Source organism: Acanthisitta chloris, unplaced genomic scaffold, assembly GCF_000695815.1.
Source record: "Acanthisitta chloris isolate BGI_N310 unplaced genomic scaffold, ASM69581v1 scaffold38979, whole genome shotgun sequence".
NCBI classification, from domain to species: domain Eukaryota; kingdom Metazoa; phylum Chordata; class Aves; order Passeriformes; family Acanthisittidae; genus Acanthisitta; species Acanthisitta chloris.
Window position 1 is genome coordinate 1,209 of NW_008692638.1, and position 18,946 is coordinate 20,154.

The 18,946-nt window shown below is 42.4% G+C and overlaps 2 protein-coding genes across 2 annotated transcripts in view; one reads left to right on the forward strand and one right to left on the reverse strand.

Moving 5' to 3' along the window:
• Positions 1-13,467, forward strand: part of ITIH4 (inter-alpha-trypsin inhibitor heavy chain family, member 4) — a gene marked incomplete at its 5' end in the record, with an annotated part of 14,200 nt that extends 733 nt beyond the window's left edge. The window contains 13 exons of the mRNA XM_009082734.1: positions 761-877; positions 1,455-1,623; positions 2,577-2,690; positions 4,147-4,328; positions 5,163-5,345; positions 5,914-6,053; positions 6,664-6,818; positions 7,309-7,341; positions 9,516-9,629; positions 10,275-10,449; positions 11,855-12,009; positions 12,769-12,871; positions 13,389-13,467. Of these exons, the coding sequence (XP_009080982.1) occupies positions 761-877; positions 1,455-1,623; positions 2,577-2,690; positions 4,147-4,328; positions 5,163-5,345; positions 5,914-6,053; positions 6,664-6,818; positions 7,309-7,341; positions 9,516-9,629; positions 10,275-10,449; positions 11,855-12,009; positions 12,769-12,871; positions 13,389-13,467 (1,719 nt within the window). The remainder of the gene's footprint in view (positions 1-760; positions 878-1,454; positions 1,624-2,576; positions 2,691-4,146; positions 4,329-5,162; positions 5,346-5,913; positions 6,054-6,663; positions 6,819-7,308; positions 7,342-9,515; positions 9,630-10,274; positions 10,450-11,854; positions 12,010-12,768; positions 12,872-13,388) is intronic.
• Positions 13,468-17,196: 3,729 nt separating this feature from the next.
• The window catches only part of ITIH1 (inter-alpha-trypsin inhibitor heavy chain 1), a gene marked incomplete at its 5' end in the record, with an annotated part of 4,050 nt that continues 2,300 nt past the window's right edge, over positions 17,197-18,946 (reverse strand). Inside the window, 2 exons of the mRNA XM_009082735.1 lie at positions 17,197-17,326; positions 17,427-17,538. Coding sequence (XP_009080983.1) covers positions 17,197-17,326; positions 17,427-17,538 — 242 coding nt within the window. The remainder of the gene's footprint in view (positions 17,327-17,426; positions 17,539-18,946) is intronic.

An 18,946-nucleotide genomic window follows, 5' to 3' on the forward strand; every position in this document is an offset into this window, starting at 1 on the left:
CTGGTAAATCCCCTGAGACACCATTGCAAGAATGGGTTACCCAGGAAAAACAATCAATCTTTCAAATCTTGTTTCAATATCAAATCTATATTGGTAGTTCCTAGATATTTTTTTGCATTCATTATAATTGTTGTTGTTGTTGATGATGATGTTATTGTTGATGTTATTATTAATATTAATATTTTGGCTGAGCTAAGGTGTATTTTTGGCTTCTCATAAATTAAGTTTAGAGTGATGTATATACCTGCTAAAATGACTGCTTGGTTTGCTTGTGGGTTTGGTGATAACTGAGGCATAAATAGAGACAGCAGGAACTTAGCAAATTTTTATGGACCACTACCTATTCTAGGGAATAAAGTACAGGATTTTCCATACCATTTCACTAACGAAGTGTACATGGATGTACTAAAAGATTGCAGCCACAGTCCATGAGCAGATCTGTGCTCGTAGGTGTGATAAACAGGTGATGTGATACATGGTGATCATACACATACATCATGCATGTGGCACTGAGCCATATAGCATATATATTTTTATATATGTATGTATGCTGTTCTCTTGTAATTCATTCTCTACACACTCTCACTTCCAGCTAGGAAATGCATTTTAATTCATTTAATTTAAGTTCTTTGATTTGGGCTTATCAAGAAGAGCAGAATGCTGAGCATGCCTCCTCCTTCCTGCCATGCCAGAATGGTAAAATGTACTATTTGTTTCTTTAGAAGTAACTTTATAGGCAATTTCACATTCTGTATTTCAGATTGTCAATGGATATTTTGTGCATTACTTTGCACCCCACGAGATGCCAGTGTTTCCCAAAAATATTGTCTTTGTTATAGACCGAAGTGGCTCCATGGGAGGCACAAAAATCAGCCAGGTAACTTCCCTCCAAGCACTGAGGTCTGTTTGCACCCGGGCACAGCCCCCAACCTTCTGAGGAAGCAACTGGGAATTTCTCTTTTGAAACACACACTGGGTTTGTACACAGAGAAATGTTCAAACTAACAAATGCTTGAAAACACATATGCACAGATTGAAGCTACCAAAGAGCAATGTTTGTCTGACACAGCTCCTCTCATGAGTATGCAAACAATAGGGCAGAGAGGGGGTTTTTTTTCCTCTATCTTTGCAGAATATTTTGCGCCAATTTTTTTTCTTTAATGAAACTTAAAGAGTTAATTTATCTGTTTTATGTTTATTGATGACTATATATGTAGCTCTAATAGAGAGAGATGAGCCCTCTACAGCCCTCCTAGGGGGTTTTTGTGTCTGTTAATTCAAGTGAATTGGCCATTTCTGAGGGTCTCAACCCAAAAAAATACCATCAGGGCTAAATTAAGGCATTGGATTGCACCTGAACAGCACTGTAGAGAATCCACTTATCAGATTGCAATTCCAATCCCAGTGGCAGAGAAGTATGAATATTCAAAGTGATTGTTTTCTCCTTGGAACAGACGAGGGATGCCCTGCTGAAGATTTTGCAAGACCTTCACCCTCAAGATCACTTCAACTTTATCACCTTCACCAGCAGAGTGGCCCAGTGGAAGAGCTCTTTGCTGCCAGCCACTGCAGAGAACGTGGCCAGTGCTGCAGCATTTGTGCAGACTCTTTCTGCTAGGGGAGGTACAAGGCACAACCCACACTCTTGTAACCACAAACATCTATCACTATAATGCATTGCTCAGAAAAGAATTGTTTTGATTAGTTATATATTGCCTCATAACTACCACCAGTGCTTACAAAGCAAGTCAGACAGGTTTTAATACTCAGGAGTGCTAAGTGGGAGAGGAAGGCTGGGAGTGGATGGACTGGTGTCTACATCATGAGGCATACAGATACTTATAAAGATGGCTATATCACATCTATAAACCATACAAGCCACAAAGTTTTGGTTCAAATTGTTATCACGGATGTAACTGGAAGATTCCCTGATATCACTTTTTTTTTCCCCACAGAAAAATGTCAATTCACTCAACACTGGACCGCAATTTGCTGATTTTTTTAATATCAACGGTCCCCTTGTTAAATAAAGCACATCCAAAGTTATACTCCCGTGTAAGCCACACCGCAGAAACAAAACAGGCACGTGGCATTTCACTTTCTGTGGCAGCCAGTGTGCTTGGTGTTACTGCTTAGTTTTAAGCACATCTCAAGGGCTCTGTCCCCTGTTACTGTTCTGTTGTTAGTACTAACACAGGTTGTCTGACCTCAGACACTACCACCCATGAGTCCACCCATGCACAGCTCTCCTCTCTGACTCAAACAAGGCAGGGAAACTTAGGGTAAGAGAAGACAGTGTGTGGATTTAAGCACTTTTTAATGGCTCTAGACATGTTTGTATTTCCCATGACATATGTGTGGAAAATGCTCCCAAAAGAATACTCTGGAATTGCCATTGCAATATACTACACTGCAATTAGGCCCAGTAGGCTAAACCCCTAAATCCTCATCTCCTGGAAGGATTACTTTCTGCAGAAAACTTTAAACGACTCTGCAGGGCCTCTGCAGATGAAGAGCACCCATTTCTTCAGATGATGATCCTATTTCAGTGAGGGATGTCTGCTTTCTCATCACAGACACAGACATCAATCGTGCCCTGCTGACTGCTGTGCGCATGCTGGGGAGAGCCGAGAGCCGAGAGCGGAGCGTGTCCATGATTATTTTGCTGACAGATGGCGAGCCCACTTCTGGTGAGCAAATACTGATCTCACTGCTCTCTCCTCTGGACTTTTTTATCTTTTGCACTTGCATCCCAGATGTTGCTAGGCACAGCCTGCGTTTTGGAAGAGCTTTGGAATACGCAGGCTGAGCTCCCGCTGGATGTGGAGAGGGAGAGTATGAAAGAGAGCTCTGCCAAGGGTGTAAGGACTGATGGCAGATCCTACCTGCCCATGACTGCACATTCTTTAGCTGGGAATTGTTTTGCTAAATACCATTTGCTTCCCAGTTTATAAACTCCAGGGAATTGTTGGAGATACTCCAGGCACAGCTGAAATACAAAAGTAAAATATTTAGAGACAAAGCATTTACGTTTGGCATATACTATGCACGGTCTGATGTCAGAGGTATTGCTTATGTTTCTTCACTCTCCTTGCCTCAAACTTCAGATATTTTCAAGGTGCCTCTTGTTTTGTATTCTTACCCATGTGTAGCTCTTAACAAGTGATCACCTGTGACAGTACAAACCAGAGGGTTGAGAGAGAGCAATATTGGGTGAAATAAGACCAATGCAGTTGCACAAATGTCCCTCACTCTGAGCAGGAGTTTGTCCAAGTTTTGTGTGACACCAGCATCTCTCCAGACCAGCAATATGAAGTCAGCTGGAAGCCCTCTGATAAGACCAGTCTGCCTGTGGGATATTGTGAGCCCTACTGCTTTGGGGTTGGTTTATCTGTTGGGGTTTTTAATAAAATTCAGCCCCCGGTGCTGCCTGCTCAGCACAGCCACAGTGAGTCTCCCATGCTCCCAAGGGCACTGCACATCCAGCAGTTAGAAATCAGGACAGGGTGGAGCAGCAGGTGTTATTGCATACACTGCCTTCCTTGGCACAGCAGCTGAAAGGGACAAATCTAAGCTGCTCCCACGATATTACTACAGGTAGTGACAGTTCCTGCCTAGAAATGCTGATGGAGATGTTCTCCACACACAGCCATCAGTGGCTCTAAACTGGGATCAGATGATGGTGTGAAAATCTGTCATGCAAAGGGGCTAAGAGGAGCAAGGCTGAGCTCATCTGCAGTTTGTTGGAGTTGCACCATTAACCAATCCATTCTGCTCTGAAATGGCACACAATTTTTATGGATGGTGCTTGTCTTCACAACACTTGATGAGGTATATCCATCCCTCGCACTGTTAACTTGTAGTGTGTCCCTTCTGTCCCCAAAACCTCCTCTGGCCCCTCCAATAACATTTTACACTTTGCCACAACATGAGTAGAAGGTAGTAGAAGTCACATTCTGACACTCCATACGTAGAGTGGTGCTTTCATCTCCAATTCCATTAACAATATTCTGTCTCATATCTTTTTAATATTTTATTCTGAATTATTTTTAAAAACTTTCAGCAGTATTTTCCATTAAACCTGCTGCAGTTTTCTGTACTTAAGAGAACCCAAACCCCCAGTGGTATGCTTTTTTCCTATTGCAGGTGAGACAAAAGTGGAAGTCATTCAAGAAAACATCCAGAAAGAAATCAATGGGAAATACGCTCTTTTCTGCCTTGGCTTTGGGTTTGATGTCAGTTATAAATTCCTGGAGAAAATGGCCCTAAGCAACGGGGGAATAGCGCGTCGTATATATGAAAACGCTGACGCAGCCTTGCAGCTCCAGGTCAGGAGTAAGGAATGTGCCAGAGAAACCATTTATCAGCTACAGCTTATGTCTAGTCCTTGCATCAAAATCATAGATTTTCTGAGATAAAACCTGGGGTTAAAGTTTACGTGTTAATTTTGGAGAGGGAGGAAGGCAATTTTGGGGTATCTGAAGGTTTGTACCCTGACCATGACTCAAAGTCCTCATCAAACCATCTGCATTCAGACACACCTGGAAACTCACACACTTCAGCAAAAAGACAAGTTGTCCAGGAGAAGTGATAGTAGAAGAACTTCTGTTCTCAGGTCTGATTTCAAGCCACTTGAGGTACCACCACTGGAAGCTGTTCTGGTTTCCCTAAAAATCTCTAGGTAGCCTGGGGCAACTCCAGGTAAACTGTCTGTGCAGTTCCACCAGTCTGGGTCTTCCTGGTCCATCTGGTAGAGGGTTTCTAACTTTTGGGACTGTCTCTTATCTTTTGAGAAGCCACTTCTCCCTGTTCTGGATGGGTGTGCAGAGACTGGATTTGCTTAGTGCCAGCCCCAGCCCAGAAAGAGAAAGATGAATCTTCTTAAGTTTTAAAAGTCAGATGTGAAGAGTGGCAAAAGCCACTAAAGCCAAGGGATGGTAACAATGGGGACACTGCCTGGGTACTTGAAAGTCCATGGGAAATACAGTTTTATGGCATGGCCAGCCTGGCTGGAGAAGTTGTGCTGAACCTTGTTTTTTTTCTAAGTTTGCAATAGTCTATCACTGCTGAAGAAGGTTTTTAAGGGGGTTTTAGACAGTCAGCATGTTGCTTTGCATAATGTTGCAGTCATTTGTATGTGTTCCCTCTCTGTTTCTCCTTAGGGCTTTTATGAAGAGGTGGCTACCCCAATATTGACGAAAATTGAAATGCAGTATCCAGAAAATGCTGTTGAGGGTTTAACCAAGAACAATTTCCCACTGTTTTTTGAAGGATCAGAAATTATAGTGTCTGGAAAAATTAGCAATGAGTTGGATCTTTTGCCAGTAGAAATTAAAGCTGAGTCAGTAAGTGTTTACTTGTTTACTAACTCTGAAAAGATCTCTCCCTTCTGTCTTTTGTGGTGCAACAGGAAACTTCCAGAAGTGCTTTGTGCTCAGTATATGTTCTCTACATTTGGGCATTCAGCTGTTTTCCCATTTCAGGCAATTATTTGAGAATTCAAACAATTTCCCTGTCCTGAATTCACTACAAAAGCAAAACCTTGAAGAATATCCACAAATAAGCAAACAGCAATTTCAGGCCTTCCAAAACCACAGCATGTTGACCTTTCAAGCATGTTTAGGTTTACATTGATACAATGAAGAAGGAAATCTCCATTATTCTTCTTAAAAATGTTAAAATAAACAACTTGGTTTACCTCCTTTTTTCAACATTATTTCAAGTCCAGAAGTAGACATATCCAAAATACATGCTGCTTCGGGAGTGTGGAGTTGCATTTTCCAATGGGCAGGGACAAAACTGAAGGACAAAAAGGGCACTTCGGTACTGAAAGATGTTCTTTTAGATGTAATAATATGGCTCAAACTGAAGTCTGGGACTGTTCTTTTGATGGTCAGTTTTCTCACACTTCAGCACACCAGTGACTTGACTCTTAAAGAAGAAGCAAATGTCAAAGAGAAGGAGCAAGTATTCCAAAACCAAACATACATCTTTGGAAATTTCATAGAGAGACTGTGGGCTTACTTAACCATTCAGCAGCTTCTGGAAAAAGCGTAAGTTATTTGAATGTTTCATACAATTAATTTCTAAATTCTTTAAACACAAATTCCTTACTCACGAATTACATGATCAGAAAACACAAAGAAACAGAAATATTTCTCCAGATAGTATCAAACCCATAGTATACTGGAAGAATGCTGCATTACTGCATGATGAGCTTGAGGTGCCTCTCAGTTTAGGGTAACACTGCATCATTAAATGTGTGTGTATATATAGATGCACTATTCCTCATGACACTACTATGAAATTGATTTTAATTGCTTGGATTGTGTTGAGGTGCTGTCACACATCCAGAAATACTGTCTGCAGATAAGGAAATGGCAATAGCTAGTGAATAGAACAATATGCATGTCCAAAAGATATTTCACAGGTGGTGTATCTATTCCTTTTATGTATTTGAATCACACCTAGGCTCCAGTGTTGCAAAGGATTAAGCATTTCCAGAATTCCAAGCACACGAAGAGCCGAGTTATCCCAGTAAGACTACTGACCCCCCAGTAATTAAAAGGATCCATTAAGACACAGCTAATACGTAAAGGAATCTGAAGACAACCTACTCATAGTCTCTATATGTTATTTCTTCATCATTAACACATACTTTAGTATTTCAGCCCAAGAAGAGGACCAGAAGACTCTGGAGTCACAAGCCTTGGAGCTGTCTCTGCAGTACAGCTTTGTTACACCCCTCACTTCCATGGTGGTCACCAAACCCAGTGACCAGGAGCAGGCAGAGCTGGCAAACAAACCCACTGAGTCTGGTAAACAGCACAAAATAGTCCCCCTGAAACACTGCTGTTCTTGGGGATTTGTGGGTCACCTTCACTATGGGCTCATTTGACACTCATGTGACATGGTAACAAGGCACCTCAGAGGACTTGTCATTAGGGATTAGCTTCTTTCAAAATAAAACTTACAGGATTCTTTGGAAAGGTGAAATGGGCACTTGTATTGAAATGGAAAACAATTTGTTAGAACATTAACTAAAGCTAATCTAATAGTTGTTACTATCACATTCCTGCCAATGCAAAGGGGATCCACACTTTCCACAGCACTGAAGTGGATCAATGAATGTGTGGGGAAAGCATGGCCTTGCTGGGACTTTTGCAGGTGCTCTCTCTACCCATCCTGTAGCACAGACCAGCTCATCATAGCCCAACACCCCCTTGTCCCAGTTTGCTAGTTTGCAGGTGGATAAAATCATTTAGTGCTGACTCGATGACACTAACCTGTCGCTTTTCCTTGTGTTAGACAATGAGAAGCCCAGAAGACCTCCAGTACCAGGTAAATGTTTTCCTCTTTTCCAGTAGCATATTTCCATAATAGTCTCTAATGAAAAAAAACAAACTGACCCAAAAAAAAAAAAAAAAAGAGATCATGGTGGTTGTTCTATAGGGGGAAGTATTTGAGATTTGGAAAATTACGTGAAGCAAAATATAAGCAACGACTGCCACAATCTGTGCAGGACTTGGGTGGATAACACAGTCAAAGGGAGAAACTTTTCCATTCAGAAAGTCTCAAAGTTCAAAATCATCTTTGCCCCTGTGGAAAAGTAGTTCTTCCAGTGAATGGTGTTAAAGATGTTTTCTTCTTCTTCCTCACATGTCTGAAGGATCTTCCAGGATTTCCTGGAATGGCTTCTGAGGACACTTTAGGTATTTTTCTTCCTCTCTTTCTGGAATTAGAATTTACTTGAATATAAATTTTATAGGTGAAGAGCCTTGGTTTTGCTCCAGTTCTTTCACAGGAATGTGTTGAGGGAGTCACAGTGCTGTCCTGTGCTCCAGAGGTTGCCTCTTTCAAAGAGGTGCTGTGGAGCTTAACAGCAGAGAACTCTCTGACCAGAAGCAGAGCCCAGGGACCATCCTGCCCTCTCTGGGGCTCCAGGGCTTGGCACTGTGCTTCCCTCAAAGCTCCTTTTGGATGCAAGAGGAGAAGAGTTTGGGGCCACCTCTGCAGTACAGTCTGTTCCTGTAACTGCTGCCAAGCCCTGGTGTGATGGTCAGGCAGGCACAGCTGCTCAGGGGCAAGGAAGACACATGCAGCTGGAGAGTTCAGATTTGATGTTTGAAACACTCCTGCAAGGTATGTGATACAACCATTAATAAACTACAGATACTCTCTTTTCTTTCTCCAGATCCTTATAGACTGAGAAGACCAGCTCCTAGTAAGTGCTCCTCTTCTATTCTTATCCAGAATAACCCTATAAAGTTCATTTTACATGTAGGGCCACAGCAACATTCATAAATACCTTTTGACTGGGGATGTCCACTCAATATACAATGTAGTTTTTATTAGTTGTATTTCGGTCCACAGGCATTTTATAATGAACTATACACTTTCGAAAACAATTTTGGTCCTGAAAATAAATGTGAAAGGTCTGGAAATGTACATATTAGTAAGGTGAAGGAAATGGGTGCAAAAAAACCAAACATTTACCAGTAATGGGGTATCCAATATAATCAGTAGGCAACAAGGAGGAGGCAGTCCCTGTTTCAAAGGGTGGGGAGAGACACCAAACCACCAGAGCATTGGAAAAACCTTGCATTTCAGGTCACCTGAGCTCTGAGCCCAAATCTGGCATGTGAAAGGTGCTTTCAGCAGGTAACCACTCACAGTGGTGTGTGAGAGGAGAGAAGATGATGTGCTTGGTTCAGAGCTGTGCAGCAGCCCTTGAAAGCACAGCTGTAAACACTGCTGCAGCTCCAGCTGAGTGTGTCCCCATGGCACAGTCCATCCTAACACAAATAGGCACTGGATAATGTGCTGGTTTTCCCCCATTGGGACATTTTGTTTTAAGAAAAGCTCTCTGCAGAAGTTAGTGCAGAGCTCTGCTAAAAGGCTTCTGTCACAGCCTTCCTCCTGGTTAATTAGCTGACTTAGAGAAAAATGTCTCATTAAATTCTTCCTACTAATTTTAGGTCTTTCAGTTGCCAGGCTAAGAGGCAATCTAAGAGCACAACCTCTTGGTAAGTGATATATATCCTAGTCCCATTTAATTACTAATATAACTGTGATGTGCACTTTTTCACACAACAATGCTTTTTCTGATTGCATCAACTCTATGAAAACCTTTCACTTCTTCTCGCAAACCTTGGCTACTTCTTTCCACTTAAGTGGAAAATATTCCTGTATCCCATGAGAAAGCCTCTCTGGCTTGAAGATATAACCATGAAGAGAAGTGCAGTACAAAAGATCTTCAGCCTCAGCTTTTTCAAGGGCTCATAGTCCTCAGTAAAATCTAAATTTAAAAATCTGTTGGTTTCATTCATATATAAGTGCTGTGTCTGAGTGTGCTTTCCAATGATTGTTACTCTGTTTTTAGTCATTCTGTCCTATTAAATCTATAACTAATGTTTTAGTTATAAATTTAATATGGAATTTTCTGTGCCTATCCAAAGGGCACAGGCTAGAGGGCTTTTTTGTGGCATGCTGATATTGTTTTTCTGTCTTTTCAGGCAATGAAAATTCACAGCTTCTCTTGCATTTACCCAAAAAAAAGGAAAGAATCTGTTTAAATATTGACAGAAAAGGACAACCCTCTGTCCACCTGCTGTCAGATCCAGAGCAAGGTGAGTGAGCCAGGTTACCTCTGATACCAAAGACAAGGAGACTCATTTGGTCTGTGAGAGCAGTTGGGATCTTTGGGAATCACTCCCTCTTGTGAAGGGCCGTGTCAAACCTGCTGCCTTGCACTGACTGAGAGACTGTGGTTAGTTTTGCCTTTCTATTAGTCAATATTAACTTCCATGGTGCAATAGTTGAAAGCACTTCTCCCAGGTCTGGCTGCAGGTAACCTCCTCATCCTGGTATCATATCCGTGATCTTCAGCAGTTTCTGCTGCCCAGCCCTTGAGGGCTTTGGAGGATGCAGAGACCTTAAACCCCATGGTCCCTGTGTGCTAACAGAAAGGTGCATGCTCTGAATGCACAGCAGTTTTCCTGTGGTCCTGTACCTGGAGGAGCCATGGCCCCGGGCCCCAGTCACCTGCTCTGATTGTGGAACAGAGACACCTCTATGCAGGAGGTGGCAATATGGGGTTAAACAGACTCTGGTGACCCCACCACAGCCTTGGAGCACATGGAGCTGAAATTCATGATGTAGTGTCTCCCAAAACTAGATTTGAGACCCTGAAGTTGGTTCTGCAGCAGTTCTATTAAGATCACTTGTACCTTAAAAGCACAGTCACTGACAAATTTGTGTCAATGGTACTAAAGGGCTCACTGTGATGGGAAAACTTGGAGACAGAACAAATCACTTTGTGCAGTTTGACATTAACTATGTGAATCCTCCTGTGCAAATCCACGTCTCCACGGCTGAGATCGTTGTGAGCCACAATAACAGGAGCACTCGGCTCTCATGGATGAAGTCAGCCACCTCCACCATCCAGGGGTAAGAAACATCACTCTGGGCTTTCCTAAATGTGGAAATGTGTCAGATCTTTGTTCATCCAGGCCTTCACTTTCCCATTTACCTGAAGTAAGTACTTCCAAATGTCCTTATCCTGTAAGCAACTCACTGTGAGCAGCAGCAGGGTACCTTCATAATCCTCCACTTCAAGCATGAAGGGCAAAACAAGTTTGATTTTAAATCTCCTTGCCTGAGTAAAGAGAATCAAACCAGCTGCCCCAGCAGTCAGAGGCACAACATGTGTTTATGTTCTGAAGAGAAGGACCTGCTGCGACGCGTGGCAGCCCCAGTGCCACCACCAGGCACTGTGTGTTCCTCCAGCGAGTGCTGCGAAGTGATGGCTTTGACATTTACTGTCCCTTTTATACAGCAGTTGGCTCCACACAGGCTGGAGTTTTCTTTCTCCTCGGTTTTAGCCATAACTCCCATCTGGGTGGCTGACATTTTTTATGGGAAAGCATAAAGTGTTGGAATACTGCCTGTAACTAAATGCCCACTGTAGGAGAAGGGGTACTTTAAAAGTAGACATTATTTGTCAGACTAATTAGAGCAGGATCCTTTGCTACCACAAGCAAGAGCTGCGTGTAGTTGCTTCCAGCAGCTTTTTTTATATGCTGGAATAAACCTCCACAAGGACCTGCTGTTGGCCTGGGGCAGACAGGACACACATTACTCCTCCCTTACAGGCAGCTCCAGACAATAACTAGTCCTACAACAACTGCTTTCAATCATTTTTGCGATCCAAATGGAGCCAAGAACGTGCTGGATTTATGCCCCTGTATAATTTGTCTGCCAAGTGGAATGCTCCTCCTGCTTTGAAGCAGCTCCCTAGCCCTTGCACCCACAGTGCTGTGCACACCAGCACGTGGGGGTGGCTTTGTCAAACCTGCTCTGCAAGGGAGAGAAGTGACAGTGATGTGTGTGTTCTGCACACCCACCTGGGGTCACCAGAGCATCAATGGGTCAGGAGAAAGGCAGGAGCTAAAAAACCTGTGAAATATCCAAGAAAAAGTATTTGACTTGTTCATTAATCAGACTGAATTATTTTATCTAGTCTACCTGTTTCCTCATTAAAATGCTGAGAAAATATTCCTCTTCTTTTTTTTCCATCCAAGCATTCCTTATCATTATGGATAATAAGGTGTATTCATCAGCAAAAAGTCCTTCTCTGTTGGTGTACCTGCCAGACCTGTTATGCAGCACTGAGAGAATAGATGTGCTACTTAATATTTTCTAGTTTTAAAATAATCACCAAGAAATCATGCAAAATACAACTGCAAAGGGACAACAGGCAAAAAGTAAATTATTTTAATTAATTAATGTCAGTTAATTAAATACATATTCATGCTTCATATTCTTGGAAATAATGCCATAATTTACTTCCTAGGCTCAGAGTCTCCATGGAAAAGGAAAGGCATGTTACAGCATCCCTGCCTGCTACGGTCACAGTGAAAGTCACCTTTGCCAGGTCTCCAGATTATTTCCTTGGGCTGTACTTCTTGCACACCAACCATTTTTCTGACAAAGTCAGTGGAGTTCTGGGTATGTATCATTATGGATGAATGCAGGAAGGATAGTCTTGGAACTAAGCTCTTGAAATGAGCATATAGTGTGTTGGGGGTGCTTTGGGGGACTTCTAGAGAAACTTTGAGTTTAGTTTATTCTTTACAGACATCTAAGAGCAGCTTTTACTGCCCAGCAATCCAGACCCTGCTCTGTGAGGAGGGGACGTCTGACCCTGGAAACATAACACAGTGCTGTTCCACTCACCAGTGGCACAACCAAACAACCCATCAGGGGCTTAGCAAACATTAAAATAAGACAAAAGTATTAGTTGGGCTTAACCTCGACAGGGACATGGTTTGTGCAGCAAATTTATTTGATGTCAAATAATGGACTATAAATAACAGACATACAATTGTAAACACTCAGGGCTAGAAAATGAAAGCCAGCTGGTCCTGAGCATCTCAGCTCCAACAGTCCTTGTCGACTAATGTTGAAGCTGTTTCAAAAACTTGGCAAACAGAGAGGCTGCGTGTTCCAAAACCACAAAGGAAAAAATGTGCGCAAACCCATGAGAGCAAGGCTGAACCTCTCTGTGGAGAGTGTTAGGGATAACAGGAGATCACAGCTGAAACACAGGAACTTGATTAACTTGCTAAGGAGTTTCCAAATGTTGTCTTTTGTTTGTTTTCTGAGAAGAAGAGCTGCTCTCCTGGTGTTAGAGCTGCTACTTGAATTAAATGGACAGCAATACTCAGTTGGTTTGTATTTTTAAATATTTGTGTGTCTGTTGCTCAGGTCAGTTTTATTCAAAAGGACAATTTGGCAATAATTCCAACATCAAGCAGAGAGCTGACGAAAGGCTCCTAAGCGTGACTGGAGCTGAGCACAGATCTTCCAGGTAACAGATATGGGATGAGCATGAGGGATGTGTGTGCTTTGAGACATATTTTATGCATAAATACCTGAGACCAAAGGCAATGAAATGAGGGAGTGGTTGTCTGTAAGAACACACCTCTTTGGTGTAAAGAACTTGCACTTGAATTTTTCCCTAAGGGCCTGAATTTGTTGCTTGTTAAGTGATGCTACAGGGCTCAAGGCTCCTACTTCATTGGAGGAAATAATCACACCCTGGGGGTACAGATTGCATAAAAAAATGCCAAACCAAGTAAAGTTCCACTGCTTCATTTACACTTTCCTCGGTTGGATTTGCCATGAGAAAAATTTGCTACACTTCAATTGCTTTTAGTAGGTGCCTGTGATGTTGAAGAAATGCTGTGAGTGTGCAGGTTCTGCTTGCTATGCCCATCCCCACTGCCCCCAGCTCTGCCCTCACACAGACCCTCCAACTCCTGGTGCCACCTGCCCTTTGATTAGCAGTGAAAAGCGCAACTTTCCCTCTTTTGGTTTCATTTCAGGTTACACAAGGAAGATGACATGTTTGAGTCAGCCAGTGACTCTGTTTCCTGCTGGTCAGTAGATGGCCTAATTCCCTAGAAAAGATTTTTCTGTGAAAGAAAATTATGCAAATGAAGCTCTTCCAAATAGTTTTGATACTTTCATCAAGAAAATCACACAGTAAAAGCCTTACTGCTACTATATGTATAAATGTCGCAAACACTTTACTTTGAAGTACTTACACTTTCAAGGTGAGAGCATGCTTGCCTGTTTGCTATTTGCAAATTGTTTCTAATCCACAATGTGGTTATGTTGTTGAAGATTTATGTGAATGAACTAAATAAAATTGACATTGTCAGCTCACAGTTTGATGTGGACACATGGACTTAAGTTTCCAAATAAAAATCAGTAGTGCCATCATCCAGGCTAACAAATGTGTCATACAAACAGCAAGAGATTTCTAGAACTTCAGAAATCCTCACTGGCTGTGGTCCTGTTTGGTGTTTCAGAGTCTCTGAGGCTCTCTAAAAAAAAATATCTGCAAAACAGCCACTGACTGATGATGACACAGACCTCTGACTGGCTGCAAAAAGCAGCATTTCAACCCCTAAAGTTATCAGCTTTTCTTGGCACTACTTCATACAACATTTTGCAAACATTGGAAGATGTTTTGCAAATAATGAACAACTCAAACCCAACGTGCTGTGCACAGAGGTAACACTGCAGAGTAAACGTACACACAGAAGCCTCTGCCCATGGAATCCAAGTTGTAGTTCCAGTCTTCAGCTTTTTTTGTAACTCTTAATTCCAAAATTATTCTGTGTTTTAGAATTTCAGTTTGTATGAATCTTTTAACCCATAACTATGCCAGCTTTGTAGGTGATTTAACAGTTGTTTTCTATCCTGCCAATAATACATAACTGGGAAAACCTTACTATTTTAGAGCAATGTACTGAAAAAGAAGCAGTTTCTTGCCAAAGTCAACAATCTAAAGCAAACTCTGTAGAACTATGCAGACATGATGCCAAGATCTATTGCCTTGTACTTTCAAGGTGCAGGTTTGAGGGTGCCGATTTTGCTGGACAAATTACACAACAAACAATGTGGAATTTGGAAGCTGGAAACATCAGATTGCTCACTTCACTGTATCAAAAAGGCTTACCAGTCTGGAAGGCAGAAGACAGTTTCATTATAAATGAACTGGGTACTTGGATCACATGCTGTTGATCCTTGGTTTGCTGCGAATTAAAAATTCCCTGCTTACAGCATAGGGTGTCTACATGTCACCTCCCACAGCCACCTGCCAACCGCAGGGATAGCAAGCAGCACTGGATCAGGGAGCAGTGGGTCATGCCAGGGCAGCTTTCACCCTGTCCCCTCTGCTTTAAGTGAGACTCTGGCCACTCTGGAGAGCTGCTCTCCGAACCCACCCCCTAACGACTGCAGTGCCCGAGGGTCCCCCCGGAACCTGCTGCCCTGTCATTGCAGCGATCCCGTGCTGCAAACAAGCAGATCCTGCTAACCTGGACAGCTGGGAAGAAAACCAGCTGCCAGCCTTCCCTACAGCAACATTGCACATACTTGAGGTCTTTTTCCCCTCTCTTTCTACAACTTCTCTGCAAAGCTGTCCCTGTCCCCTGGGCTGGATCCAATCTGGCTGTGCCGCGGGAGGGTCTGTGCCCGGAGCTGCTCCCGCAGGGTTCTCTGTCCCCGCTGTCGCTGGTGTGCCTGGCTGCTGAGCTCCCCGAGCCTTCCTGCAGTGCTGCTTCCCCTCCGCCTCTGTGCTTCCCATTCCCATAGCATGTGCCGCACCACTCCTCCTCTGCCTGAATTTATTGTTCAGTCACTCTCCTCCTGCATTTTCCAAGCCCCAGACTGAGTCCTGACAGGTTTCTGATTTCTACACTCCTTTCCCTTGCTCAAGAAGCTCAAGGCAGACACAGTAATGAATATTTTGCATTCTATAACTTCTAATTCCAGTGCTGAAGGCACAGGCTGTATCTGTGTATATATAACAGATATATACACCCCTCACAGTGTAGATCTCTCACATTTCACTTTCAACCAGCACTGTACCAGTTGGCAGTAGGACTAAAATTGTATCTATCTGTAAGCATCTCTCTGCTGCTTCTCTGCCCTCCTGTCACCTTTAGCTACATTTGCCATTACCTCCTACCTTGCAGGAATCTTCAACGGGAGTCATGCAAAAGCAGACTAGAGACCCTGAGGTCAACCTCTGGTCACGAGGCTCCTGCCACATCCAGGGATTTGCCTCACCCCCATAAATGAACCAGGAAAGCCCTGGCTGAGGCTGTGCCCAGCATTGCCTTGTGCCCAAACTCCACCAGCCAGGTAGGCCAAGGTCTGCTGCTCAGTACTGTGGCATGTTAATGGTGTGAACTCCAATGTTTTGGTTTTCTCTCTCTCCTTTCTGTCCTCTCCCTGCTTTCCTCATTTTTCAGTAACTTATAACCTTCTGTAGGAACTATTGTTTTCTTTCACCATTTTTGTCTGCATTTAGCAGGCAGAGATATGTAGCCACTGTGGTGACACACCTTCCCCTCCTCATTTTTTTTCTTCTACAAAACTTCTGCTTCTAAAAAAAGATTTTGTTCCTGGAAGATACCCATCTCTCCTATAAATTTAACAGCAAGCCAATTTTTTCTCCATTTTTTCCTCTTTTTCTGTTCCATTTTTGTTCACTACTACCCTTCTTCTTCCAACTTAACCCATCACATCTTATGTCAGGTCTGTTTTTCCCACTACACTCCTCATTCCTCACATGTGTCTGCATTCTGGTTTCCCACTCTCCTTGGCAGAAAGTTGGATGGGAGTTTTCTGGTGTCTGCCTTGTTGTGGCTGATTTGATTAGAAGAATTCTTGTAGCAATAAGAAATATTGCTGAGGGTTTTTGCTTTAGAAGTAATTGCTTATGATTTCTTGCGGACAAAATGAATATATAAATAACTGGAATACTTCTTTCCCTGAATACATACATAAATTCTGTTATAGGACCAGAGGGAGGGTCTTGCACAAAACAGATGCAGTCCAAAAGAGCTATTATTACTTACAAGTAAGTGCTGCTTGCAACTGTGGTATTTCATTAGTTTACCAAGATTTAGGCATTCAAATGTTAAGTTCAAATTAAAACACTAAAATACAGAAGTCCTGGATGCTAACAGCCACTTCACAAGCTGACACTGCACCAGCAAACAACTGGGTTGGAAAAGACATCCAAGATTATCAAGTCCAACCCTACCGTGGTTACTAGACCATGGCACTAAGTTGTATATTCAGACAACAAATCTCTAGTCTCATCTTAAAAACATCCAGAGATGGTGAAGTACCATGGAATCATCCTGAAATCTGGGCTGGGCTGTCAGCTGTCCTCTTGTGCTCAGTTTCATAGCCATCTGGCAGCCTGGGCTTTGTGAAACCAGAATGAAAACATGGATAGCTGTTGGAATAACAGAACAAGGCACTGGGTACTGATGCTTTTATTCAAATCACCCAACACTCAGTTATTGATTTAAACTTGGATAGAAAGTTTCTGTTCTCTTTTACAAAGTAACAGTTTAAGTCAGAATTTTAAACCGGATGAAGAGGACGCTTCGGGGGATGAGGGATATCTGTGCACAAGCAGAATAGCTGTCTTGTACTGAAGATTTAATCAAACACTCAGTAAAACTCACTATGAGAATCTAACATGCTTGGTCCTTGCCAAAAATGTTACCCTCACCTATTTTAGTAGTTCATAAGCATTGAAAAATACTGTTCTTTCAGAGAAATATTCTCTCTACCCAGGAATTTGGAGGAGGTTGTAGTTGCTTAAAACAGACTGGAGACAACATAGTCTGTATGAACCCCATCTATCAGCCCAGCTCCATTGTCATGGACAAACCAGCAAGGAACATCAACGCCATGGACAGGATCTCCTCTGTAATCCTTCTGCCAGCCCCTGAAAGGGAAAACACAGCCATGGGAGCACTGAGGCAGGAAGTGCACCTGGACAAGGCAATCTTGCCTATGTCTTTGCTAGGGACTTAATTATTATGTACCTTGTTACTGTCAGTTCATTGTTTTTAACAATCATTGTGGCATCTGGTTTCTTGGGATCCTCCCCAGGATAAATTTCAAGTATGGTGAAGTCAATGGGGTGGAAAAACTGTCCTAAAAATAGAAGACAAAATTACCATTTCAGGCATTAAAACAGAAACAAGCCAAACAGAAATCCCAGAATTTATACATTCCCATGCTGGTTTCCATGTCCCTTCAGAGTTTTGAATGGAAAAGCAAACAGCAAGTTTCATATAAGGCTGAACATATGCCTATGGTATTATTTTCTTTTCACAACCTAGAGTTGTATCCATATCATCTGGATGTAAGTTCCAACCTCTGAGTACACAGCAAAATTAGCCTTTTCTAGATATCCTTCAAGATATCCTCACTTGGTGTCTTGTCTATTCAGTTGTGTTTATTACATGTTCTCCAAGTCTTTAGCTTTTTTTAAAATAATGCATGTGTTGATCTCTGAAACTTTTGGATGGAATTATGCTCAACACAAGGCTGACATTAAGGAATTTTGGAGCTCCTCCCAGGATTAGCTTTCGCACACTTTTGCCCTGTCTGGGCTGGTGTAGGGCTGGTGCAGGATGCTGCTAGTGCTTTGAGTGCTACAAGGAGCACAGATTTCAAACTACTCAGTGAAGCACAGAGGCAAAATCACAGATGATGAAAGTAGCACTGAGATGTGTGAGTCAGTGACCTGTGACAAGGGGTACCCAGGTGTCACATCAGCTTTTGCCATTTTTTTGCTACTTACACTTCACACCACAATAACCTCTGTGTGGATAGGTCCTTTAGCCTGAGGAGACTGGAGCAGGAAAGCATAAATAACATTCCATCCCTAGTCTGCTCTTTATCTGTCTTGCTACAGCCTTTTCCTTGGCACATGGATCTAATACATCCTACCACTGACACCTTGGCTCACTCCACAGGCCCCAAAGTGCATACCAAGACTAAGAAGAGTAAGTTTGAAGCAGTTAATTATTTTCCACAGTGGCAAACATACTGACCCAAAAGGAATGTTTGCTGCCCTTACTGGATTTTTCAAGTGGAAATTTGAAGGCAAAGGCAAGGGTCTGCTGTCTGTGGTTTTCCCAACAGAGAATGCACAGTACCAAACTCACTGCTCTGGCAGAAAATGGCATCAAAGTTTTGATCCCTGAATTACCAACTTCACTTTCTACTAGAACTAAGAATGAATGTTCTCTAACATGAGAACATCTTAGAAAACACAAGGAATTCTGTGGGTTTAATGTATCAAGTAAATCGAGATACATCTTAACAACTTCTTTTCTTACAAGGATGCACTAATTGAGGTTTGGCAAATTTTGATTGAGCAAACACAAGTATTTTCTCAGTGTCTATACTTGGGCAAAAGGTGATAAAGTGAAAGGAGAGATTAAACCATCCAAGAGACTGGAGGAGTAGTGCAGTAAGGAAAAAAATCTGTAGGTGAGATTTAGCAAGATAAAGAGGTTTAAAGATGCCAATGAGGACAATGGATGCCAGTGAT